General features: G+C 38.6%; 2 protein-coding genes across 5 annotated transcripts in view; both read left to right on the top strand.

Moving 5' to 3' along the window:
* Positions 1-261: 261 nt before the first annotated feature.
* PTP4A1 (protein tyrosine phosphatase 4A1) lies at positions 262-6,922 on the top strand. The gene is made up of 5 exons (XM_005518123.2): positions 262-402; positions 1,988-2,080; positions 2,438-2,568; positions 4,154-4,228; positions 5,312-6,922. The coding sequence occupies exons 1-5, from the start codon at positions 298-300 to the stop codon at positions 5,427-5,429; spliced, it is 522 nt and encodes a 173-aa protein (XP_005518180.1). The 5' UTR covers positions 262-297; the 3' UTR covers positions 5,430-6,922.
* An 8,868-nt stretch (positions 6,923-15,790) lies between these two features.
* Positions 15,791-26,850, top strand: part of PHF3 (PHD finger protein 3) — a 52,004-nt gene continuing 40,944 nt past the window's right edge. Inside the window, exons 1-2 of one of the 4 annotated variants that reach the window (XM_005518124.3) lie at positions 15,841-15,922; positions 26,250-26,518. In XM_005518124.3, coding sequence (XP_005518181.2) covers positions 26,275-26,518 — 244 coding nt within the window. In that variant the 5' untranslated portion in view covers positions 15,841-15,922; positions 26,250-26,274. Of the gene's footprint in view, positions 15,923-26,249; positions 26,519-26,850 lie in introns of those variants that run through there. The other 3 variants (XM_014263447.2, XM_014263446.2, XM_014263445.2) reach the window with 3 other exon arrangements.

Raw genomic sequence — 26,850 nt, 5'->3', positions numbered from 1 at the left:
TGACCAGGATAAGAAGTTGATTGAAATTGGCAGAGCATTTAACAACGGAATTCAGACCTGGATGGGGTAAACCTCAGTGCACTGCCTTTCTTTTGCCTCAGTATTACTGGATTGAAGAATTGCTGCTTCTTGTTAGGAGGTTCATTTCATTTCCCATTGCTCCCAACTTCATTCTTCCAAGCACTGAGAATTTCACGTGGAGTATAGTGAAGTAGACTTCGGTTTCTCTACATCACTTCTGTATTAGAATTTTTTTTAATCCTTTCATAATCTTGTTGCATGTTTAACTAAATCAATATGGCCCGAATGAACCGCCCAGCTCCTGTGGAAATCACCTACAAGAACATGAGATTCCTGATCACACATAATCCAACCAATGCAACCTTAAACAAATTTATAGAGGTAAGAACCTATAGAGGTACAGAATTCTTACTGATGTATTTTTTAATCCCTGAACAGCATGCTATTTTTCCTTTACTAGCTGATAACTGCTGTAAAAGCCATATGAGGAGGTACTGAGACTGTATATTGATTTTTCTTTTCAAATACTGGTGCTGTGCTTTGAAGATCTGCAGACAAATCTGCAGATATCTGCAAATCTGCAGACAAATCACATATACTCAGGCCTACACAAATGTAATTCTGAGAGAGAAGTAATAATTATACTGTCTACTACATGGTACATTAAGTACATTGTTTAGGTCTGAAAACAGGAATTATCTAGCAGAGTTATGTGTAGAACAATACAAACATCTCTTAGTGGTCAGGGCTCACGTTCAGATTGGGCTGAAGTGGTGTAACATTTCCTTGTACTTCCTGCATGGTGATACATATTGTGGGTCAGAACCTTAGGTTCTAGTACAGGATTGCAATACGCTTTCACCGTCTAGCTTCCTTCACTATTAGCAGATCATGGTTTTAGTGTAGCTTAAGAGGATCCTCTGTGTCATAGCGTCTACTTGAGTGAAATTTGTGGCAAGAGGCTTACTCTGCACCCAGAGTTGCTGAAGCTACTTTTAAGTGCTTTGATACATGCTACCGACTAAAGCCAGTGGCTTGGAATATATTGCTAGTACTGAATTTATCATCTAAACCATGTTGGAACTATGAATTGCATGGTTGGATAAAGTGTGTGTGTATGCTAATAAGTTCCTTGCAGAGCTACTTCGTGGGAAGGTCCAAGTTTGCTAAGTCCCTCCTTAGTGAGATTTTAGGTGCACTATGGCTCAATTCTGCATTCAGTGCAGGATTATTTACAGGAAATAGAGCAAGATAACTCTTGCTTGCCTTTATACTCTCACAAGTAGATCAGGTGTGCTTAGGTTATGCTTCAGTTGTTACCATGACAGTTGCAGTGTGAATAATATTTGTTGCAGGGAGAATGAAGAGGGATTGCTTTTTTTTTTTTTTTTTTTATGTAGTATAATAGCAAAATGGGAAGCTAAATCTAGTCATGACAACTCTGGAACTGGAATAATTTATTGGCCTGTGCTTGTAACTCTTAAGAGTAAATGGTCTAACAACCCTGTTGTTTTAAGTGGGGGGGGGGAAGATTTGAACTTTGCTCAGAATACTTTTAGTGAGGTATGTAGCTTTGCAAACCAGGAAGCTTCCTGTTCCTTTAAAATGAGTGATCTTTTGGAGATAGACTACTTGATTAATCATTATTTATCAGGATCTGATTTTAAAAGAAAAAAATCTGATCCAACATAACAAAACTTAATCTGCACATACTATATTTGCAGAAAAGCCTAAAGTATCTGGTGTTAGCACACAAGTTTTCTTTTCAGCTTTCAGCTGAAAAGAAGTTCGTTCTTTTTCAGTCATTTCAGCTTTCTGTGTCTTTGCAGGATGGCAAGCATTTGCATGAGTTTTGCTACTGAAAATTTTGGAATTAATTACTAAGTTAGCTTATTGAAAAAATTAAATGGTAAGTGAAGTTAGTTTACTCTTTCAGCATTTTTTTTTTTTTTTTTTCACTCTCTAGGAACTTAAGAAATATGGTGTTACCACAGTGGTAAGAGTGTGTGAAGCTACTTATGACACTGCTCCGGTGGAAAAAGAAGGCATTCAAGTTTTGGTAAGTAGTGTAGAAACAGAGTTCAATACTAACGCATTTCCCTCTACCTCCTTCCCCCAAAAGAAGATTATTTGACACCATCTTATTAACTTCAAGTGTATTCTAGCAACTGGCGGAGAAAAAAGATGTGGAGACATCTGTTCTTGTCAGGACAGTTTTGAGCTAAGTCATGTGATCAATGAAAACTCTGATAGAGAGGAGTGTATTTGTAATACTGCTAAAATTAGACTATTAGAAAATTGTAGGTTTGAGTGGTTTCCTCAGCTGTCAGCTCTTTATCCATTGTGTCTCCTCCTTTTTTTGCCTATGTATACAGCTTACAAGAATTGTCTTTGTGTTTGTCATCTTGTGTTCTAGGACTGGCCCTTTGATGACGGTGCTCCACCATCCAACCAGATTGTTGATGATTGGCTAAACCTCCTTAAAGTTAAATTTCGTGAAGAACCTGGTTGTTGTATTGCTGTACACTGTGTTGCTGGTCTTGGAAGGTGGGTGAAGTTTTAAAGGTTTGTTGAACAGTCATTCCTGGTCAGACTTGTTAAGATCTAGTGCAGAAGCTTGAGGCAAATGTAAAAGAGTCATGTACCCAGGGATGATCTTATGCTTAAAAGTAGTTAAGGTGGCAGGAAACTGTTGTATGTATTTATTAAAGATCTTTAGGTCAAGAAATGATGCTTTGGTCACAGCTCTCATAAAGTCTACAGAATTAAGTTAACAAGTATATTCTTGTACCGAGTATATTGATGAGTGCTCCATTGAGATTTTTTTGTCTGTTTTTCCCTAATGGATTTGGGTTTTTAGCACTTGCCTGCTTTCTCTCCATCTCCGTTTCAGCGGTATTGTCAGTCTCCTTGAACCAAGGACATTGTAACTATTAACCACAAACAAATGGGTGGTTCTGGCACATGAAGACCAGCTTTCATCCATCACCTGTCTGGGGGATGAAAAGTGTTTTCCAAAGTCCCAAAGCTGTCTGTCTCATTTCTAAGTGGCACAAAAATTTTTAGGCATAATACTAAATACTCTTCTCTTAGCCCTGTTCCTTCTGTCTGCTGCTATGATCTTGAATAGAGTTCCAACAGTTGTGAGAAAATGTTTTTTTTGCTATTCTAGTCTACCTGGGAACTGGATCTGTTCAAAAAGGAGTTGCTATATTCTAGCCATGGATTTCAGCATGTCCAATATAAAATGGAGGTTTCTTGGCCTTGTTGTCCATAAGCCTGGCTTATCCATTGCATTATGGCTTCACACATAACAAAGTTCATTGTAGTGATGAATGTTACCAAAACAAGTCCTCTTCTGCTGCTTAGAATGATACTGGTTAGTTTTTCCTCAAAACAGGACAGTTAATTAGTTGAAAAGACAGTCCTAGCTTTCTATCCTGTAAGTTTTCTTTTAAATCCCTGGACATACAAAACCACTTAAAGCTACTACTATATGTGCAAATCTGCTGCTGCTGTGTGGTGTGAGGTTTTGTCTTGTGTTTGTTTGTTTTCTTGAGTCATAAATTGCTAATGTATTTGAGTTTGATTTAAGTCAAGCTTTTGTAACTGAAAATTGATTCTGTCAGAGGAGGAACACCATGGCAAATGAGGAAATCCTCAGGGGAGTGCAGCAGTCTGTGGATTGCATCTGTTCCCACAACTTGTGACACTATTTCTAGGATTTGTCGGTTCTTACTGAACTCAGCCCCTCTTCTGATTTCTGCTTTGACATCCTGACTGCTTCTAATGATGATTCATTTTGGAGAATAAAAACCCATATGCAACTCTTCCTCAGAATCAATTGATTTGAAACAAATGGTTAAAGATCACTTGCATTTTATTTCTGTTGTCCTCTCCTGTATCTCAAGTCAGATGAATGACGCTAAGGTTGACCAGAGTTAATTTAAACCCCTATTTAATGAGAATGGCTACTTTAAAACCAGGTGATATTATGTCTCGGTGAATGTAGAAATGCCTTCTGCCTTTTCTGCTTTCCCAGAGAAGAAACATCATATATGCAATAAACAAAGTAAATTGTTTTTCTGAGTATGATTTGACACAAACTAAACTGACTTTTTTTTTGAACCAGAGCTCCAGTCTTAGTTGCTCTTGCACTGATAGAATGTGGAATGAAGTATGAAGATGCAGTGCAGTTCATAAGACAGTAAGTGTGATGCTAACATGTAGCTGGTCCCAAGATTCAGTATGTTGATACAACCTTGGGCACTGAAGGAAATTCCCAATGTTATTCTTGTCTTGGATGCTTTTTTTTTTTTTTGTAAGGTATTTAATTTAGTACACCTGAAATTGTACAGCAGACAGTCAGTGTTGTAGGACTTGGACCAGTGGAATTGGCGCTTTTCTGTTGAAACTAGAATCTGTACATAATTACTTCGGGAGATTTAAGAAAAACTCAGAACACCCATTAACAAAGCCCCTAGCTTTCAGTTAGATTTGCAGAGTTCTCTTTATTTATTTACATATGAAAGGCAGAATACCTTTGTCTTTTTTGATGGTCTACTGAAGGCAAATATTTCCTTGAATTTTTTAATCAATGTATGTTAGTTGGATGAGCACAGTTTTAGCCTCAGTGTTTTAATGTCTCAGGTTTCAGCTATAGTTAAAAGAAGCTGCATCCATTATAAACAATGACAAAATACTTCTTGCATAATTGCCAGGCCTTTGAAGAATTAAATTCATCTTGTAGTGTTGTATATGAAATGAGGAATAGGAAGCCAGATACATACTCAAAACAGTCAGCCAACATGTACATTTTATTTCACATACAGTTTGAGAAAACAAAGCTCAATTTCTGTTCAGCATCTTATTATGGGGACTTCAAATGTTTATGTACTTTCTTATTATTACCATATTCTTCATAATTATTTTAAGAGAATAAATAACTTCAGCTCTTAAAAAGACCATCTTTCATCTGCTCTATAGCTTCCTTTTGAAGTTTCTTCTAAAGAGCTTAATGTAAAATCTCTGTCTTGTGCTTGCCATAGGCTAGAACACTGTCCAAAATGCTATGTACCCCTTTGAGCATGTGGTCCGGTGATGTATTTGTGAAAGGAAGCTACCACCCTCTTTCCTGGCACTTAACTTGCGATTATCCCTACTTTGGTTACTGTCTTGACTTGAAGGTGGCTTTTTTAAGTGACCTAAAAATATTTTTCTCTAGTTGGTGATATTATTTCACTGGGCAGTAGACTAATGTTCCATTTCAAATCTGTTTTTTTCCATCCAGGAAGCGGCGTGGAGCTTTTAACAGCAAGCAACTTCTGTACTTGGAGAAATACCGCCCCAAGATGCGTCTGCGCTTTAAAGACTCCAATGGTCACCGAAATAATTGTTGTATTCAGTAAAGCTCAACAGCCTATAGTACTTCTTTGGGAATAAAGGATGGAAACTAGAATTAAGCGGACTGTATGCCAAGAACATCAGTCTGGTATTTTTTAGTAGTAAAGGAAGCTTCCTTAGGAGTATTTATTAGGCTAAAGGCTCAATAGAAATGCAACTTGTATGTTTAGCTAAATATGTCTATTTGGAGACCCAGTAAATGTTTTTGCTGTACCCTGTTTCTGAGCTGTCTCCTTGTTCATTAATTATCAGATCAAATATCCTTTAATCATGCCATTGAGTCTTACTGACCTAGTTTTAACTACTAAAAATTGGGGTACTAAAATAAATCAATCTGTAGAGAGATTAGGTGCCAAAATACCCAGCATATCAGCTACATGTTTTTCCTTAAAATGAACATAGTTCTGATGATGTGAGAACTACCAGCTTATCTGGACCTTACTATCTTTTTTTCTACAGTCATTTCAATATTGAAGAATATGGCCTCTAAAGTAGTCTTGCCTGCTCACTGTATGTTTTGTCTCCCACAATCGCACTAGAATTGTCAGGATTTGCACAGTCTGTCTTTTTAATACTATGAATTACAGCAACTTTTTACCCCTGCATCTGTACTTTTCTGTTACCTGAACCTTTCCATATTGCAAGTCATTACTCTGGTTATTCATGTAGAAGATCTTTTAAATTGTACAGAAGCACACAAGTCTTTAATGTCTCCAGACAAAAAGCCTTACAGTAAAATTAATGTTGGCACTTCATGTGCAACTTAACAGAGGGCCTGAAAAGGTTGGGAGGGGCTATTTAATATTTCTAGTAAAATGTTGCCTTTGTCTTGTGCAGGAAGTATAGAATATGCCCTTTACTTTAGTAAATATTTTTTTAAAAGGTAGAAATGCTTTGTTATTGTAGCTAAAAATTCTTAATCAGAAAATTTCTGAAAAATCTTGTAGTTTTCTTTTACTGTACCTATTGAGAGTTGTTTACCAACTATTGCTTTGTTGAAAGTGTGATCTTTTTCTTTTCTTTTCGTTTTTCCTCCTTGAGTTTCTGCTATGACTTGGGCAGACCTCTGTAATATTTTGTATGCCTTTAAAGCTGCGTAACTTAATATTTGGATACTTGATAATTTGTTTTATTATGTAATTGATAAAATGGTGATGTGTATTAATGTTAGTTCAACCATATATTTATACTGTCTTGGGAATGTGTGGTTATAGTTCTGTGGGAGAAATACTTTTGCCAGTGTTCACCAGCTTGTAAAATCTAGTGCGAGAGCTTAAAACATCTAAATAAATACTGAAATGCACTTACGAAGTTTGCTGAAATGCTCATCACTTTCACTTACTTTTGTGTACTTTGTCAGCAATCTCTAGGTGCCTAAATTCAGAATCTAGTCAGGCATCTGTTTTCTTCTTTTTTTAAAAAATCTGGGCCTGAATGTCCCCTTTGCTGTAATGTTTGCTGTTTGTTTTAATCATAAATAAATGTGGACAAAAATTAATGGTAGAAAGTACAGTATTTTTTCATGTAGCTTACTTGTGACTTGCTGCCCCCATACTAAAACAGGTCACTTACGTAGTGTTCTTGAAGCTGTTTTTGTGCTAAAGCAGAAAGGGTATGTATCAGTAAAGATTCGAGAACACTTGAATCATCACCAATTCAGGTAAAAATAGTATGATAGAGTTCTTCATTGTCAAGACTGAAGCTATGTACAAAGAAGATGTTCCAAAAATTGTGTGAACAAAGACCCGTTATGTGAGTTTCCAGAGCTGTGACTAAATTTCCTGATGAGAACTGGAAGATGTTCTTAGTAGCCAGCTGAGGTGATTGATGTTCATATCTGCGTACAGTAAAACTTTGGCTAATACATCTCTTCTAAACAGTGTGGAGGGATTGTAGTATCAGTCAATGAGATTTCTGAAGGATTGCTTTGGAGAAGTTACAGCCTCATTTATAAAGAGCACTATGATTTAAAAATTCCTAAAATAATATAGCAAAATCTTTAATAAAATAAACGTAGGATCATCTTTGCTTTGGTAGCTGAACATGGTTTAAAAGGCATTCTGTTTAATGGAATACAGCTTCATTTGACTGAAGAAATGAGATCTTGTGGAATGACAACCAAAGTCACTGATATTTCTGTTGTCAAGATGGACTAGATCATAGGAACGATGACAAAGACAAAATCTTCATAAATTCTGTAACTTCATTATCCTGGGCTGATTGATGTAAATGATGGTTTATCAGAGATCAGTACCCAATTCAACTTAAAAATCCTGATTTGATTGCCCATTAAATTAGGAGAAGTCTGTAAAACAACTACAAGTAAAATGCCTGGAATTTTTTTACTTAAAATTAATGCAATTTCTGTATGTAGATCAGATTCTGTTCTGTCTTTACAGAATTCATCATGGGTAAGGAAGTTGTGTTTCAGTTAAGAGGTCTAATATGTTAGTGATGGAAGCTTGGTTCATGGAACTCTAGAAACTTAAGACTGCGATTGACTTCAGTTGATTTCATTAAACAAGAAAAAATTTGCCTGAATGTGTGTCTGTTGGAAGCAAAAAGTCAACTTCTGAACTCTTTCCCTGTTTAGACATGACTAAGGAACAGAAAATCTTCCTCTCTAGTAACAATTCTGGTAGTTTTCAACAATACTTAAATTGTGAAGATAGTAGATGGAACTTCATAAAACAAGTTGAATGAAATTCCATGTAATATGTGTGTGTATATATATAGATATATACATACACATATTTACAAATTCAAGTGAAGAAATGCTTAAACAGGATTACTGTATCTTAAGGCTAAAGCCTGGCATGGAAGACAGGCTTTAATGTAACACTTAATTTTGGATGCTTAGAATGAGTGTGTAACTGCCCTCTCAAGAGGAATGTAGTACATTGCTGTACCCTGCTAGACTGGTTTGGGCTGTGGACTTAATGGCTTATGTAATATGGCTTGTAAATGATGGTAGTATTTACAGGATTCCTTAGCATGTAGCAGAAATGTTCACAGGAAATGGGGCAAGAGTTTGCAATTAGTGCAGCAGAAAACTGATGAATTCCCTGTATTTGTTCTGTCATGTGGTCCCTTAAAAATTTGGAGGACAGGTAGTCAAACAAGATACTTTGCTACTGATTATTAGGTATAAAATTAGGTGTAAAATTGAATGTAGTTTTCTTGAATCTGGTTCTCAGAAGTGCTGAGCGGTCAGTTTCAACTTAAGTCTGTAAATACTGTACTTATATTTATGAAATTATGTAGAACTCTGTTTCTGAACAGTCTTGAACCACTTCAGACTGTACTCAAAACTAATTAATACTTCTAATCTCTGTGTCTTCAGTTCTCAGTGTATAAAAATCCATTCCAGTCCTTACATTAGTGGGGCTGTTCTGAGATAAGCAATAATTTCTGAAGTAGTCAGACCCATCTGCATTATTGCAGAAGAAATAATGAGAAAATGTGTAATTTGGTATTGAGGATGAATCCACGGTTAGATTTAAGATCTTTGGCAGTAAGAAAAGTAGTAAAGCACTGCTCATTTATGTGAGAGCATTGTTTATCCTTACAAATGAGATAGGGGAAAAACATCAGTCATTAAACAAATGTATTTGAGAGGGCCAGACTGAAGGTTCATAGATGACCTTACTTTGTTTTTAAGCTTCTGAGTGCTTGATTGAAGCAATAATAACACTGGTGTTTCTTTTGGTTTTTGTTTATTTTTTTTTATGTGCAGCATGATTTAAATAATTACTGAGTGATAGTACTCAAAACACTATCTTAGATTTACTGGGATTTTGCTGTGTCATTAATAAGTAAACACTTTCTGTCAGTATTGGGAAAGTTATCAAACCAGAGATACTGTTGTTCCAAGAACATTACCATTATCTTTTTGTATGTATTTGTGTAATCCCACTGGGAAAAAAAAAATTCAGTTATACTTCACAAGTTGAATTCAGCTCTTAAAATCAGGCTGAAATTTGGTGGGGTTTATTAATAGTGGGGAGAAACTTAACTGAAGAAATACAGATTTCTTGATGAAAGGAATTTTGCATATGTCTCAGATCTTTATGCTAAGAGATACCTAAAATAAGTTAGATGAAGAGCTCTCTACAGAAGAGAGCATATTCTGTAAAGGGAGCATGGGATGGCAAAATCAGTTTGCAGTATTGGTATCTACAGGTAGATTAAATTTCACCTAACTTCTTTAAGTACAATAGTTCAAAGTGTCAGGTAAAGTATTTCTCTCCATATACCCTGCTCTTAATGTGTAAAAACCATTGACAATTATAACCCGATTTTTTTCTTTTTGATATGGGTTTATGCTACACGTAACCACAACAAGTGGCATTATTTTTGTCTTGGTGGTCGCCCACATGACAGCCGTTAATTTTGATACATACTGTCCTAATGCATTGATGATTATCTCAATAACAACACAAGTTCCTTATCGGTGGAAAGCCTCTTTGTGAAGTAATAGTGTTTAAATAGTGGTCTGACAAGAAACGATTGGGATAGTGCCAAAAGATCAAGTTGCCTGCTTCAATTTCTGATTCAAATGAGAACTCTTAGAAAGATAGCTGAAGAAAATCAAATACCACTGTTTAGATACATAGGCACACTCAAGACAGAAATACTCATATAATAGAAGACATTCAGTCTCAATACTACATGTAACCTGTGTCTGTAACCAAACCTAAACGTATGGAATGGGTATTTTCTAGTGGGCTGGAGTCTTAATCTCACTTTATTGGCGAAGTAACAGCAGTAGCTGATTCTTATCCTTAAAAATTTGCACATACTTTATTCATCAGGCTTCACTGATGCTTGTTCTGAAGGTGACAGAACTTGAATTGTTTGGACTTTAGAGGAGCAAGAGCTGAAGGTGATGAACTCCTTTTCCTCATTCATAGGAGCATAGTTACAATAGGATCTGAGCAGGACAGTGCTGCTCTGCATTGCCATGCACTTCTACAGTGCTAGTAGGAAGCTACACATATCTTAGTTCGCTTTCTTCAATTTCCCAGTAAATCTGTGTCTTTAGGTAGGGCATGCAAACCCTGAACTTGCCTTTAAAATTTCAATTCAACTTTTTGACAACTTTCAGTTCATCATAGTAAAAGCATATAAAGACAGGAGGAGCATAGGAGATGTGCAAAACCATGGGGTTCCCTCATACTGCAAGTACACTCATACCTTTACACTTCATATAGGTTTTCCACAGAAACACATCCCCTGTCTATCCCAGGGATGGGCTACCCTACTCTCCTCTCCATGGTTTTACACAGCAAGATTCTTATTTCTCCCTGCCTGCTGTGAGTTCTTGCAGGATGCTATGGAGGAGGTACCTGATGGGAGCCATATATCTCTGATGCTCTCAGATGCTACCTCAGGCCACCCTACATGGAGGATTTCTGCACTATGACTTTATTTTTGCTAATGGGCAGACTTTTCTATGCAGACACTTGCTGTTTCCTATTTAATCTATAATCAGTGAGACAATTTTATAATACTCAATCACTTTGTGTTGTTAAGGAGGTTATCCTTATAGAGAGCATGCAAACTTCCTCATATTTGTGTTAAATCACAACCTCTTTTACTTTTCCCATTCTCAGATTTCATTCAGTTGCCTAATCTTGAGTTAGCCCTTTGCTGCATAAGGTTTATTTCATACATTGGGAGTCTTTACCTCCCAATTTCTTGACTTTCTTATTTTGTTCCTGTTTTCCCTGTCCAGAAATTCTTGGTCATTTCTATTTCACTTGTCTACTTCTCATCAAAACTCCTTTCTGGACTTTGTTAATTGCTACCTGATTTTCTTCACTGGAAAAAAATTAAGTATAGTTCAACACCATTTGATGTTTACATTCCTATCTCAATTGTCTTTCAGCACAACTAGAGTATTTATACTACTCTGAAGTTGGGTCTCAGTAAGTTCTATTACATGGCAACCCCTTTGCCTTGGAAAAGGTTCTGAGCCAAGTCCAGGAAGAGAATTTGAGAGAATTATCATGTATTATTGGGTTGAAGCATTGGGATATTTTTGAAGGAAATCCCCTAGTTGTGCCCTTTAGAATATAGAGTAATTTAGATTGGATGAAACATTAGAAAGTGATCTTGTTATACCCTGTTCTCAAAGCAGGCATAACTTCACAATTAAATCAGGTTATTTAGGATCCTATCTAGTCAAGCTTTTAGTATGTTCAAGAATAGAGACAACAGCTCTCTCCCAATATCTGCCCCCCAGCTGAAAACTCTTCCTTTAGGAGCTATTCAGAATCTTGCCAGATACAATTTCCCTGTCTCTCACATTTTTTCACTGTGACCTCCAAGACACTCTGTCTCTTCCTCTCTACATTCATCTGCTAGGTCACTAAGACAGAGGAAATTTCCCTCCTCAGTCTCATCACAAGGGTGACGAAGCACAATACACTCTGTGCTCCAAGCCTCTAATAACCTCAGTGACCCTCCACCAGGGTTCATTCTAATCTGTCAATATTTTCATGTACTGGGGAACTGGACACAGACTACCATATGATTGCCTTTACAGTAGATAAAAATTAAGGTAAATAGTACTGTAGTGAAATCTCAGGTATTCAGCGAATTTGTAACCAGCAGCAGGTCCATAGACAACCGCCCAAATTAGTTTGGGATGTAAATCTCAAAGGCATATTTTGTGCTGGCTATCAAAGTTTGTTTTCCTCTAGCACTAAAAAACTTCATTTAAGCATTTTTTTTTCCTTTTTTACACCAATGTCTGCATATAAATGCAATTCTGACATTTTCGGAGATAAAATGCCTTTTTTTAGTCTTGAACCTGTGTAATCCATTGGATAATTCTTAATAGCTTGTAGCTTCTACACCTTTTACCTCTCTACAAAAATCTACCCATAGTCATAAAATCAATGGCTAAACATCCTTTGTCTTCAGAACCTAGCAAGGTTCTGCTGTTGTCCATCCAGCTGTATGGTTAATTTTAAAAGCCTCAGTCCCTTCCACCTGTGGAACTGAATGTTCTTCTGCTGCTTTCTAGAGTAGGACATGTAATTTCTGTTTGATGCAACAACCAGCAGCTGCTAGTGAGTCTTTTTCTGGGGAAAGAGAATGATCATGTCATAAATTTGGTGAAAAGTGGGTAAGGGGGCACGTTACTGTTTCTGTACTAATTAAAGCAAAGAAAGGTGGGAAATTAATGGGGAAATAGTGTCAAATCAGATATTCTTAATCAAAATATGTGGATTTCCATTATATGACTAGGAAAATTTAGATTATTGGCTGTTACTGTTCTGCATTTGAAAAAGTCAGTTCTTATTATACAAGAAATAGATCTGAGGAACTAACAGTTTTAAATTCTGCTAAAGATATAATTCACAATAAATTACAAAAGACTTCAAATGAGCTAACTATGGCGCCTTCTGAACTAGTAATATTGGCAAATCCCAGGTACTGTGACCAGAGTGTCTGCTGTTCATCCTGGGAAAAATCGTGGCAAGTGTGGGATGAAAAGCAGTTACCTAATTATGAAGGGGTACCAATGTAGTTAGTATTTCTGACTCTTTCAGAAAATATTAATCAGAAAAAAATGAGCTTGTTCAATATTGTAAATTTGGCAGATAAATGCAACTGGTGCTGTAGTACTTACACTTCAATTTATTTCAGAAGTCTAACTCTGCTTTATATGACATTTTAAGTTAAATACAGCACTTGGGTTTTAAAATAATTTAAATCAAATATCTTGCAGACAAAAGAAAGATGTTCCTGTGAGACATTGTTTGAATAGTTAATGGCCTACTGCTGTAACATATTGCAGCTTTTAGACAGTAGCAAGTACTGCCCTACAGCACGGGAGAAAACCTGTTTGTCCACCACCATACCCAATACATTCTTTATCCAGATAAGCATATGGAGCAATCTATCTCCTTTCCACATTTTGACAACTAAAGAACTAGTAATTAACACTCAAAAGCAAGCCATGTTTAAGACCAGTGTGATCATAATCTGAGTGCATATAGAGTATTTTCAAAAATTCAATTTAGAACAAAAAATATGGATACTATAAGGAATATAATTCATGAACCTCTTGGGAAGGATTGTGGCTAAAGAGAGACTTGGAACTATAGGCAAAGAAACTGCCTTCTGTTGTTTTTTCTAGTGTTCAGGGCACTAGGAGACTGAAAATAAATAGGTTCCTTTCCAGTGGAAGCAACTTGCAAGATCTAAACTACTACCAAGTAGCTCAAGTGTAAAGGGACAACATGACAAAAGTATTGCTAGGAAAGATACCAGATGGTGCAGTTGCAATTGTGTATACCCGGTGTGTCACTGTATACAAAGGCCTCTGTAATACCTTTGAAATTTGCTATTGCTCTTTTTTTTTATGCTAAACAGCAACACAGGTGCTACAGATGGTCAAGTTCATTACATAAAGGGAGCGGCACAGTATGGCCATGGCAAAAGAAAACTGCGCATACTCTGTTCAACTGAGATGGGTCACTGGAGTTACATGACTTTTGACAGGGCAAAGCAAAAAAAACGAATAGAGCAATGAACAGTGATCAGATTACCAGCAATGCTTTGCTTGCTGTTTGTGTCAAAAGAAATGAAATCAAAAAGGCTGAATGTTGGAAAATTTGTGCAATGCGAATTGTGTTTAACTGAATTTTGCTTCAGAAAGTAATTTCATTTCTTTGTATAATATCAACAGTATTTCAGAGGGTTAGCACCTTGTTGGAAGTTCTGTACCTAAAAAGCCTTTGAAGAAATTAGTGCAACTAGCCCAGTAGCTCAGTTCTGTGCCATAAGAATTCAGGGTTTGTTTTTTTTTTAAAGATGATTGCTTTGGAAATGAGAGACACCTTCTGAAACTGGGAAAGTACAGGAAGAAAACTGGAGAAAACCAACTTGCAGTAATGTGCAAAACTGTAACTTTGGAAGGGCAGGGAGAAAAAAATGTTGAATAGGTTAAAAACTGCTTCACTTCAAAACTGTTTTGTTGCAAATACCTTGTGTAGTGCCTGTAATGTTGCCGTATTACCATGCCTTCAGTTTAATGCTTCCTCTCTTAGTGTGATGGTAGCAAAAGAAGCATTTAATGTATTGCAGCTTTCATGGCACCACAGAAAACCCTGGAGAATACAATCTCAAAGACTCAAAACAGAATTGAAAAAAAGGAAACTAAAGGAAACACAATCAAATTTTTTGTCGTTACATCATGTTTGTATTTCATTACAAAATACTAGGAGTATGTAAAGGCAGCGTTAATACAGTAATATATAATTCCTAATTTTATTTTTAGAAATTCTAAAAATCTATAATTCTAAAAATCAGTTTCTCTTTTAGAGGTGTTGAAACTTGTTGTATGCAAGAACCAGCCTGCACTGCACTTTATGCCAGCCGTCATAACTGAAAGCAGCGTAACAAATGCTGCATTCAGCTAATGCTGTAACACAGATTAGGAAAGACAGTCCTGCTCTTTGATAACATTACGTGAAGACCAAATTACTCCAGGTTCTGACGTCCCGACAAACGCACATCGTGTGTCCCATACAAACCAGAGAAACAATTACCAATTTAGGCTGTCACGATGACAGCCCCTTAGGTGTCGATTCGTGTGAATGTGCGCCATAGGTCCCGCAGTGCACATGTTACCAGGAAAAGAGAAGGCGAACACGCGCCTGCACCAACAGGCAGCATGAAGACATGTCTGCCCAGGAGCGACCGACTGCGGAGACTTTTCTGTCCAATATGTAGGAAGCCAAGAGCCTGGCACATCGAGAGCTGCAGGAATCTGCCCGGGGCCGCCGGTGCACAGGAGATTAACGAGCAGGTTGTGTAACGCCGGCTGCACCGAGGAGGGGGGTGGCAGCTGCTCTCCGAAGACAAAAGGCCACATCATTACACACGCACCAGTCACACCACGTGTGTCCTCAGCCAAGGTCTTACGGGAAAAACCCGCGGAGCCTCCCGGCCGCCCTCCATCCACCCTCCCGTAGGCCCAGCCAGGCCCGTCAGGCGCACGGCCGGGCCCGCGGTGGCTACCGAGCGCCTCTCGGTGTTCCGGCCCCCGCGAGGGTACCCAGAACACCTCGGCTCAGCCACGAGGGCTGGTTCCGCTGAGGGGACCTCTCCGGGCCGGGGCGGCCGGCACACTTCACTCCCGGCCCGGCCCGGGGTCCCGCCGTTCTGCCCCGCCCCCGGCCCCTCCCGCCCGGCGCCTGCGCCGCGCGCGCGCCCCCCCCCCCCCCCATCCCGTCCCTCCAACTGCGCCGTCACGTGAGCGGCCGGGCCCGGCGCGCCGGACGCCGCGGGGGCGCGCACCGGCGGGGCAGCGGGCACGCGGCCGCCACCGGGCCGGGCCGAGCCGGGCGCGACCACCTGGGCGGGGGCGGCCCGTGCGCGCGCGCCCCCGCGGAGCTGCGCGCGCCTCCCTCCCTCCCTTTGGTGCGGCCGCCGCGTCTCTTCCCCCGCGGCCGCGGGGCAGCGCTGGGCGGCGGAGCGGGTGAGTTACTGCGGGCGGCAGCAGCGACCAGGGCAGGAGCGGGGGTGGAGAACCCCGCTGCGCTGCGCGGCGTCCCCCAGCCTTCTCCGGGCCGGGCAGGGCCGGGCCGGGCCTGCGGCGGCAGAGCCGCGGCCTGTGCTGGCCAGGCCTGGCCGGGTGGCGAGGGACGGCCCGGCGGGACGCGGCTGCTTCCGCCGCGGGGCCGCAGCACGGGCTGTGCGCGGGGGCGGCGCCGCCACCGGCTCTTGGGCGCAGGCGGCCTGCGCTGCGGCCGCGGGCCCCGGGGGCGCTCCCCGGGACGCTCCCCGGCCGCCCCGCTCTGCCCGGGTGCGGCCCCGCGGCGCCGGCGCGGTTGTTGTGGAGGCTGCGACCCGCGGGCCCCGGGCCGGCTGGGCCCGGGCTCCTCGCCCGGCCACCTGACATGGCGCTCCGGCCCCGGCCTCGCTGCCTGCGGCGGCCGCTCCCGCCCCGTGTCCGTGCGGGACCCTGCCGCAGACTCCTTGCCCGGAGTCGTGTTGCTTCTGAGAGCACTCCCACACCGCCTCCCCTGCCCTGCAGTTGCTACATTTTGATCCTTCTACGTTTCTTTTCTCACCCCTCGAGCCGTCGATGCCTTGTTGTCCCATACAAACCAGAGAATTATCAGTTTAGATCCTGCTGTTCTTGCTCTTGGCCTGACCTGTTCTGGGCGCCTCCTCCCGTCTCTTAAACTTAGCATCACCAACAATTTCTGTGTTCAAATCCTGTGTATAGTACCCACTGTAGGAAGTGTGGGAGAAAATGTCATCAGCAGCGCTGTGGGATTCAGTGGCCTGGTGGTATTTCCAGATCCTAATCTGGGATGAGGTGCTCTTTCTGAGACTGCGTTTATTGCTTGCTACCGGAATGCAAATAACAACTCTCAGGCTCTAGAAGAGCTGTCGTTCATGTGATGCGAGTGTTCTTTCTGTTTGGTGTGCACAAGGGAGACCTGTTAGAGCCGTGTGGGGAGTATTTGGATGAAGAACTCTGTGGCATACTTTAAGTTACTAAAAATAGCCTACAGAATGAAGGGTAAAAAACCGATGAGGAAAGACAGGAATGGGGGATGACAGAAGCTATACCATACAAATTGTAGTCGTGGTGTCTTTTATGTAGTTGTTAATTCATTATATAATTTTTGTACATTTGCTTTTATCAAAATGATGCTAGCATCACTAAGTAGCAGAAATATTTTAGGATTAAATGTAATGTTGGTAAACATATGGCATCTCTTTAACACCATTAATTCATGGTTTTGCTTAATAAATTAATCTGTTATGATTTGGGACACAATGTAAGAGAGCCCTTGAAAACGTGGGGTTTTATTTCTTGGAATAATTCCACTGGTGTTTACTTAGTGCATATCTTGCAATGAAACTCATCTTTTTTCTGTATCAACTACTTTCTGCTTTTAATTTCTATAGTATCTTTAAAGATTTTGAATCTAAATATGGAGTTCTGAACACCAACGTTTTTTTTCAGTTATTGTTACCTGTTAATCATTCAGTTTTTATGTGCATTTTTGTGTTGGTTTGAAAAGAAAGGTGTCTGCTGAGGAAGGCAGGAGGCTTCCTTGAAATGGAAAATGTGAATCCCCTCTCTGAATTATTATAATTTTGAAATTAAGGGGCTCTTAGGCAAAGATGTGGGAGTACGAATAACAGTTCTTTACTAATATGTGTAAATAAAAAAAAAATCTACAACTTAATAGGAAAATTAAAATAAAATGCAGTAGTACAAAAACCACTGACAGAATATAACCCGACACCCTGTTGGTCAGGGTGTTGTAGCAGTCTGATTAAGTGGTGACTGCAGTCCTGCATTGACCGATGTGGCTCTGTTGAAGCAGTGATCCAGTAGAATGGTGTAGTTTTCCTCTGCAGGTTCTGTGGTGGTGTAGAACAGTCTGTTTGTCCTCTGGGAATGGACAGTGGAGGAAGGTTGACTGCAGTGTTCCAAGCATCAGATTGTATCCAGGTAGGAATGCTTGGCTCCTCCCCCTGGGTGGAGCATCTCCCAATGGAATGATGTAATTTTATCAGCCATGCACTGGGACTCTGTGGTCCATTAAAAGAAGATATCCCCCTGGAGGGAGGATGGGTCATGGAAGAGATAAAGAGCACTGCTACATCTGGTTTTAACAGCTGGTAATAGATTACATTTTTGGTTACATCTTGCATTGCAACCTAAGAGAGTTTTACATTTGCAAACTGAAAGGGCACCTACAAACTGCAAACCATGTTGGCTGGATTTAATTCAACACAGTTAGCTGAAGTAATTCAACACAGTGGTAAGGTGCTTTAAGGAAAACAGAAACTCTAAAAATTCTTGCCTACTGTATTTCTGCAACCTCTCTCTTAAAAAGAGGCTTGATCTCTATCACTTGTGTTGTACTAAGAGTTGAGCTGATTAATTTTTTTGGTTGTTATTCTAATTTTTCCATTAATTTTTTCTGGTCAACCTGAATATTGTTAAATCCAAGTTTTAAGGGGAGAGCCATATTAAATTAGAAGCTTTTTTTTATGGTAAGGCCGTATTTGGAAGGTAATACTATGAAGTAGCAATGATAAAGTTCACTGAATTTGGGTATGAGAGTTCATTTTATAGAGGCAGAAAGTGAAAAGTACAGGCAGCTTGTCACATCCTTCTGAGTGGTGTCAATATAGCTACATGATGGATGGCATATTTCTATGAAAAACTTCACAAGGCTTAGCCATTAAGCTTTTAACTATTGCTAGTAAAAATCTCAACAAGCAAACCCTAATTCTAATAGGTGTTTCCGAATGAATCATTATGAGAGAGACACTGACAAATTCAAAAGGTATTGCAAATGAAAATATTCTTTTGGGTGACTGACAAATAATCAGGGTAACCTGTTACACAGTTTAGCATTTTATACTCTGTTCTAGCTGAAAATACTTGAAACAAGTATTGAGAAACCTGATGGTGGAAGAGTTCAAGAGAATAGCAGGAGTGATGGAATTATCTCTCCTCATATTTTTCTTTTCAGTGAAATGTCTCTTGGTAGTGAGCTTATGAATTCCCAAAGTATATACAGCAATGGAGAGATTAATAAAATTATGTGTGATCTTTGGTTATGCCTAATTTTTTGTGGCATTCAGGAGTATTCATTGTAGGTGTGTGTGTGCATTTACAGTATGACAGTCGAGTAAAGAAAAACAGAGTACTTAATGTTTCACAGTATAAAAACTTTGCATTTTACATTTACATACTCCGCATTTCACATGGTGAAGATATTTTTTGACATAACGCCAGTTTTAGTGCAGCACCATGTGCCTCTTCGAGTTATAAAGTGAGGGTGAGAGAGGTATTTTTTTAGGAGAGCTTATACAGCTCAGAACATAACTGTTAAGATGATTTTAAATTATACAGTTTGATATTGTATGATTAAGAAAATGTTTCTCTGTTATTTCTGTATTTATTTGTCTTCTAATCCTTTGTTTTAAATTTACTTTTCCTTTCTGTTTACTGAGGTACACACTGATGTACAGTTATGGCTGGTGAATGAGTTTTGAATATTGAAGGTTTAATAAAGCAAGTATCTTGAGCTGTATGCTCTCTTAAATACCATGATAGCAAGTAGTAAGATATCTGCTCTGTCACTGAGGGGAGCTGCACATAACTTTAGAATCTAGATAGATTTTGGGTGGTGATTATTTTTTATCATGTCTATAGAGATTTTAGTAGCAAGGGGTTTGTGTCAGTTGGTGTCTGAAGACTTCAGAGTGAGGTAAACACAGAAATAATATAGAAGAGCTTCTTAACAATTAACAAAATGCTCAGATTTACATTTCTTGTTTTTTGGTCTTTAGCAGGGCTTTGTTTTGATGCCACTAAAAGCTGGATCTTAAATTTTAAATGAGGTATTAAATTAGTAAATAATAAGTAGGGGATTTACATAAGGGAACAGGTGGCGTATGGATACCTAATGGGTTGATGTTTCGGCATACAAGTTTGTCAGTGAGTGTACCTGGCTCTCCTTTACAGCAATATTGATGATTCAGATAAACCTATTTAGTTTATTTGGTTCCTGTTAGGCAGGTTTTTGCCAGTGTCCTGCTTTTTGGGAGATAAGTAAAGGAGGAAGGTCAAATTTGATGAAGCTTAAAGACTAAAGCTCAGTAAACCATATTCTATACAAGTGTTGTATCTGCATTTTTTGAGAAGGGACACTGGAATCTTCTTTTAACAGTTCTGAACACGTTTTTGTGGCTAGATGTCCATTCATATGCTTGTAAATCACATTGCTTGTTGACAAAAATATTTTTGAGTTAATTTAATTCTTGAAGACTGCCCTAGATGATGGGATTTGAGCCAATATGAACCAGAGTAGAAGGTGCATTGGTGTGAGAGTTGTAAACTCACCAAAAAGTTGTCAAGTTGATGTCTTCTTACTGACACTGCCTCTGATGCACTGTCTGGTATTGATTTTCTCTTTAATCCCATGATGTATTTGGATTGTGAACACTAGTGGGTAAAATCTCTAGCTACAGAAGATGTGTGTTTCTCTTCTGGCTTTTGGTGCTGTAATATCCATGAACATAATGCATGCAGCTTCCAGTGCTTAAAGCATGGCAACATGGATACATGGCAACTTAGCGTTAATTTTCAATCAGGTACTTGCAAGCTGAAACTTTAAAGTTTTTTGTAGGAGGAAGGAAGAGAATGGCAGTGAAACCTTCATCACGGTTTTGAAGTAACATTGTTTGGTAGGTGGGTTTTAAATGTCAAGGTATAAATGAGCCTGTGGGGTGGTCTGACATCACAGCTCCAATGAAAAAAGATAGACATTTCATACATTGAGTGGCCCTTTTAGGGACAGTAGTTGCCACACAGCATGAGCAGGGGATTTATATTTTTTAAGCTGTTTGTGTTATTACCTAATTGCATGCCAATTAAGATGCGGTTTGTCTCTTTTAATGAAGAGTTTTTGTCAGTTATTGTTACTTACTAATTCTCCTGTAATAGCGCTGGGTCAGCTTCTCCCATTTGTTTTGACATCTAAGGTGATAGTCATCCAAATAACTTGTTCCTTTTGTTTATTCTCCTACCAGAGTTTACTACTTGAAGAAATAAATATAATATGTATCTTTTTAATGGAGTTTGTTACAGTTACAAGTGCTTTCTGTTGGTTGTTTGGTGTGCATAAACACAAGGTCCAGAGACCAAGTCTTATATTTTGAACATTGCAGTGTCTCCGATGTAGTCCAGTCAATAACTAGATGTACAAAAGCTTTTAAAAGCACTAGACAGATTCAGTGAATTGGAAGTGACAGACACTATTCAGAAAGGTACTTCAGTGAAATGGAAGGAATTGTAGCATTGCTGTGTTATCTTCAGCAGTTTCAGAGTCACTTATTCAGGCAGGTCAGTAAAGTAGATAGGCTATTCAACATCTAGGATTTTGAATATCCTAAATAAGCATTAGGTTGGGTATTTTTTTCCTTTGTTATGTTCCCTCAGATTTTTGCCTCTTTTTGTTCCTTTTAGGAAACAATTGTTTTTAGGTTAAATTCATTCCTAGAAACGTTTTATTTTTTTGAAGTCCATCTGCTGAGGACTTTCATAAAACAGATTTATTTTTAAATTGACAATCATTAAACATACAGAAGTTTTTATCTTATATTACTAACTTTAAAATATAAGCTAAAGTATGGAAGTCAACTTAGAAAGGTAAACTGATCTATTAAATTCACCCCCTGGGCAGAGAGGGAAGGAAAGAGACTAATTACAGGGAAACCTAACATTTGGTTAGTAAAATAAATGATGTGGGAGTAGTGTAAGAAATTAACAAAATGAATGTAAAGGAAAAGAAAGAAAAAAATACCAAGACAAATGTGTCTAACATATATCCAAGTATGTAGTTGAAAAATGAAACACTTTCACATGCTGATGTTTAAGGGAGACTATTTAAAATGCAACCAACAGTGTGCTTGGACTGCCCACCAGCTAAGAAACATGCAGAGTGCTTGGTGGTAAATACAAATAGTGATTGCCCCTGCCTGAGATGCATTTTAGATAAGATCGTAGAAACGTGCAGATGAAGTTGAGTATCTCCACTAAATTACTTTTCTCTGTTGTGATTAAGAAAGTAATACAACAGGAACTGAAGTAATTCTTTGCCTCTTTCATAGACAAACTAAGCAGTGAAAAAGCTTAAAGATGTACTATATTTCTTGTCCAGTTTCTAGTCTTTCTTCCCTTCCAAGATTAGTTTGGAAGGATACGCTTGTTTGAGATCTCAGTTTCTTTTCTCAGCAAGTGATCATTCTGGCTATTTACCTTTTAATTTTAGAAAGTCATATAGAACTGTGGAAGATGTAATGAAAATATGGTAAATGGGGAGAACATAAAAATCTGCTGTGGCAGATCCTACAGCATGTTTATTTCATACCACATTTGTTGGGATTGGAGGCAATATTATAGCATACTTGGCTTAATAAAGTAATTCAGCAGTGGAAGAATTTCTTTTTTTAAACTGAAAGACAGACTGTGAAAGGAAACGATGTTGAGAGCATGAAGAAATTTTACAGTAAACATAATGTGGGGAAAATTCTGGGCGTTATATTTGACAGTAGTGCTTTTTAACAGAGCTGTTCATAGTGTTGGATCACTTAATGACATAGATGGTGAGTTACTTTGTAGTTGTTGCAATGTTACTTCTGTGTTTGTTGCTTCTGTTTTTGCAGTGGAGAGGCTGATCAAAACAAAATTTTCAAAAGTGTAAGAGAAATGTATTTAGTGAACTGAGGAGAATGCTCTCTATATTTCAATATTTTCTTGATGGTGAGCTCTTCTTTTATCTAGACACACCCACAGTATGCTGCTGTGCTGTAACAGTCTCAGTACATGCCCTGATGCTCCAGGAGCCAGTGGGGCGGGAGAAGTTTCACTGAGCCTGGCTGGGACTTGCTCCTTTGCCTCATTTATGAGCACTCCTCACTGGTTCTGCCTGCATAATACTTTTCATATTCTGTTGCTTCTGATTAGCTCCCCATTGGGAAAGCGCTTGTGAATTACTGTGCGATGGGAGTACGCTTGGTATGTGCGCATCTGCTGAGAGCCTTGCTGAGGCACTGGCCACTAGGGTTCAAGTGGAGGACACAGCTGTGTTCCAGTGGAGTAATGCATTCTTCCTTTGAGGGGTTAGGATTATCTTTGGAAGTAAGTGAGCATGAAAATCTTAACTGTGATTTTACCTGTACCTCTGGCTATTTTTCCTGATGTTCAAAGTGTTTCAAATGCAAAATAAGCCATTCAAAATTCATACACTTGAGGCATTGTGCAGGGCAAGATTTTTTTTTTCTTGCAGCAACTGTTTCTAACAGCTGTCTAGCTAAAGAAGTTTATCTTTCATCCTCAGTCCCACAGATTCTACACTTCTTATGATAGTTAATCTAGTAATGTTAGTATTTTTAAATAGCTTGTACAAATTACAAAAAGAATCACAGAGCAGTTTTTTGAACTAGGTAAAGCAAAATTTTGATTTGTTTTGCTGGCATAAACTTTCTGTTCTAAAAATGGTAGAACAAATTATTTAAGATTAGATTTTGTGGTAGTAGTATTTTTATGCACGCCCCTGACTTTTTTGATGCAGAATTTGGGTAGAAATTATACTTGATCATAGACTTATGCTCCAGAAATAAAGCTTTCAGTAAAATTCCTGTTGAATTTTCTCTACTAGCTACTTAGGGCTCATTGAAGGAGTCTGTGGCCACTGCATATAGAGTTGCTTTAACAGTTCCCAGTGCTTTTAGTGTTCTGAATGGCTGTATGGTAGTCTTACAAAAGTGTAGGTAATATTTTTCTTCATCACATCACTAAAGACAAAGTTAATTTCTGTCAGGGATTTTTGTAGCAAGAGCTAATATTCTTCTCAAGCTTTTCTTCTTAACTTTTTATGAAGTGGTCATCACTGCTTTGGGCACAACAATAGTTGAGTAACAAATATATAAATGTTCTCCTATTCAGAAAAAAGCTTGGGATATGTTATTGTAAGTGTTTTCAAAGCCTCTGCCACTTTCTGATGTTGGATGCAGAAGATTTCTTGCATTCTCACAATGTATAGGTGTTCTATTGCAGTGTCATTGACACCTGTTTATGTCAAGGTTCATCATAATTTTATCCTGTGGCTATTACTCTTGTGCTCATGTGATGCTGACGTGAAAAAAGCCTGTCATTACTGGAAGGTGCTTTAAAGTAATGTATTGGGGCATTTTTAATTTCTTACTTGGAGCCACTGCCTCTCTGGTAGTTTATCCTACGTAGTATCAGACTGTTGTAACTACTTGGTACAGTAATAAAAACTGATTATACAGTGCAGCATAGTACTTATTCCAATAGTTTGCTTCTTCATTTGTTGCCAGATTTGTAATTTCAGAAACAATGTTGGCTGCTATAGGTGCTAGTTGGTATGATGTATATGTAGATGCACTGCATTGCTTGATAAAAGCAGTCCATTTTTTTGGTGAGTGAGCTTTCAAGTTATGACTTGCTGCTAAAGTCTCATGCCTCTTTACTAAATGCACGTGATTTGGTGATTTCCTTTCTTCTGGCTGCTTGGTCGGTAGGATCTTGTGTATTAGACTGCTTTTTGTGGTTAATGTAGAAATTGGAAAGATATCATGCTCTGCAGAGGCACAGTGCCATACCCCTGGCTATTTCTTTCTTCTGAGCTGTCCTATGGGATACGGAAGAAAGACTTGCTGTTTGAAAATGAAACCCCAACAACCCAAAATCCAACAAAACGCCACCAAAAAACCAAACCAACAACAAAAAAAACCCACCAAAAAAAAAAAACACCAAAAAAAGAAAAACAACAAAATAAAAGAAACTCAAAAAACAAGGCCCTAAGAAGCCCCACCCAAACAAAATGAAACTCTGTCTTAAACCTGTAGATTTTGTAAATTTATGAAAGAAAATAATGGCATAAATAGGGTTGAAATGATAGCAGAGCCCTTACATATATCTGGCTAGGATATTCCCAGTTGATTGCTAAAACAGAAATGCCCCATTAATGTGTCTAAGGAAGCACACTTAATGTTCTGTTGAGCATGAGTAAGTACTGGATTTATTTAGTGGCAGGTTGCTGGAATAGCCATCTAGAAAGTAATTCAAGCACTGCAAACTCCAATTCTCATTTGTCATTTTCCTTTAATTAGTGTGTTCATTCTAAAAAAAATAATTGTCTCATGTGGGAGCAGGATGATGAAGGAAGGAGCAGGAAAATATTTGTGTCCTTTTGCTGTTTCCAAAAGCTTTAACAGCTTTGTGTGCCGAAAACTGGCCTTTCAGACTATCCTGTGTGCCTAATTAAGCCAGGCAGTACTGCAGTGCTCCATTTTCCTTATCTGTCTGATCATATTTATTATTATAGTTATCTTTCTCCACTTTGAGTATATGCTAAAGCAAAACTTCTGAACAAGTGTGTTGCTGACTTTTTTCCATTTTGTTATTTAGTTATACATACTTATTAGTTAAGTCTTTGTTTCCTTAGTTATACTTCTGCTGCATTGCAAAGAAGACCTAGAAAATAAAGAATTCCTTCTAAGATGCAGTTGCCATCTTTATTTACAATTCCTTAGGTAAACTTCTAGAAGTTCACCTAAAATTCTTCAAAACTAGTTTTAAAAGGCTCCTCCTTTTGATGCCAGCTCAGAATTCTCATGTACTTCATTGAGGTCAGATTTTCATAAAAAATTTCTGTAATTGTATTGACTGGTGAAAAATAATAGCAATAAAACCTTGAAGTACTCATTAGTTGCTCTTTGAACAGAAATATAGTTCTTCTCAGTAGTACGTATTACTAGTATGGCAGGCTCTGGAACCTTCTCAGCTCCATTGATGTTAGTGGAAGCTGACCTCACATTTTTACATTTAAAAAAAGAAGAGTTATGATCACAGTGCTGCTATCTCCAGGTGCACTTGTTCTTGATATCCTCCTCCTCTGGTGTCCTACCCCCTTGGGTTAGTTAAGGTTTAAACAAATTTTAGAAAGGAGTTGTTTAGTTATCTTTGTTATATAGACACTCTGTAGAAGTGTCAGCACTCAGATGCTGATAGAGGAGATTAGCATGGAATTTCTTTTAAAAATAATTAGGGAATTGATTTTTAGTTGTGCAATGGGCCATACTAAGCCATAATCAGCTTTTAAATTATTTTTTATAATTCTGAAGTACCTTAAGCATTCTTTATAAAACACAACAGCTAAAAAGTTTGCTGGTGTCTTAGGTGTTTTACAATTTGTAGCTTATTTTCTTATGGTATTTTTCTTGTCTTTCTATAGGGCTGAAAGACACACAGGAGTCTTCATGGATATAGTTGATACATTTAACCATTTAATTCCTACTGAACACTTAGATGATGCCCTATTTCTAGAATCCAACCTGGAGAATGAAGTCTGTGAGGATTTTAGTACAAGTCAAAATGTCTTAGAGGATTCGCTGAAGAACATGCTCAGCGATAAGGATCCTATGCTAGGATCTGCAAGTGCCCAGTTCTGTTTGCCTGTTTTGGATAGCAATGACCCCAATTTCCAGATGCCTTGTTCTACAGGTAAATCTTACAATTTTTTAAGATTACAGTTTAAAATACAATTTCACTCTAGTACCAGCCCTTTTTCATAACATAGAAATAATAAGTTGGGATTTCTGTCACCTTGCTGCCCTTTTTCGATGCACTTCATACATGCCTGGCATGTAAACTATGTGCAGGTCTTCTTAATTTTGTAGTGTAACAATAGAGGATAGCTCCTTCTGTGAATCAAAAATAGCCTAGGCTTTGTCTGTCAATTGCTCCGAATGAAAGTCAAGATTTGTTTAGTGTAGATACTGTGCCTGATCACTGAAGTCACTGGTTGGCTTAAAAAAATACTGTATTTCTGGATT

Source organism: Pseudopodoces humilis, chromosome 3, assembly GCF_049639895.1.
Source record: "Pseudopodoces humilis isolate 2021_Gansu_Grassland_sample_001 chromosome 3, ASM4963989v1, whole genome shotgun sequence".
Lineage (NCBI taxonomy): Eukaryota > Metazoa > Chordata > Aves > Passeriformes > Paridae > Pseudopodoces > Pseudopodoces humilis.
Note: the sequence above shows the minus strand (reverse complement) of the source record. Positions and strands in the feature narration are given on the sequence as shown.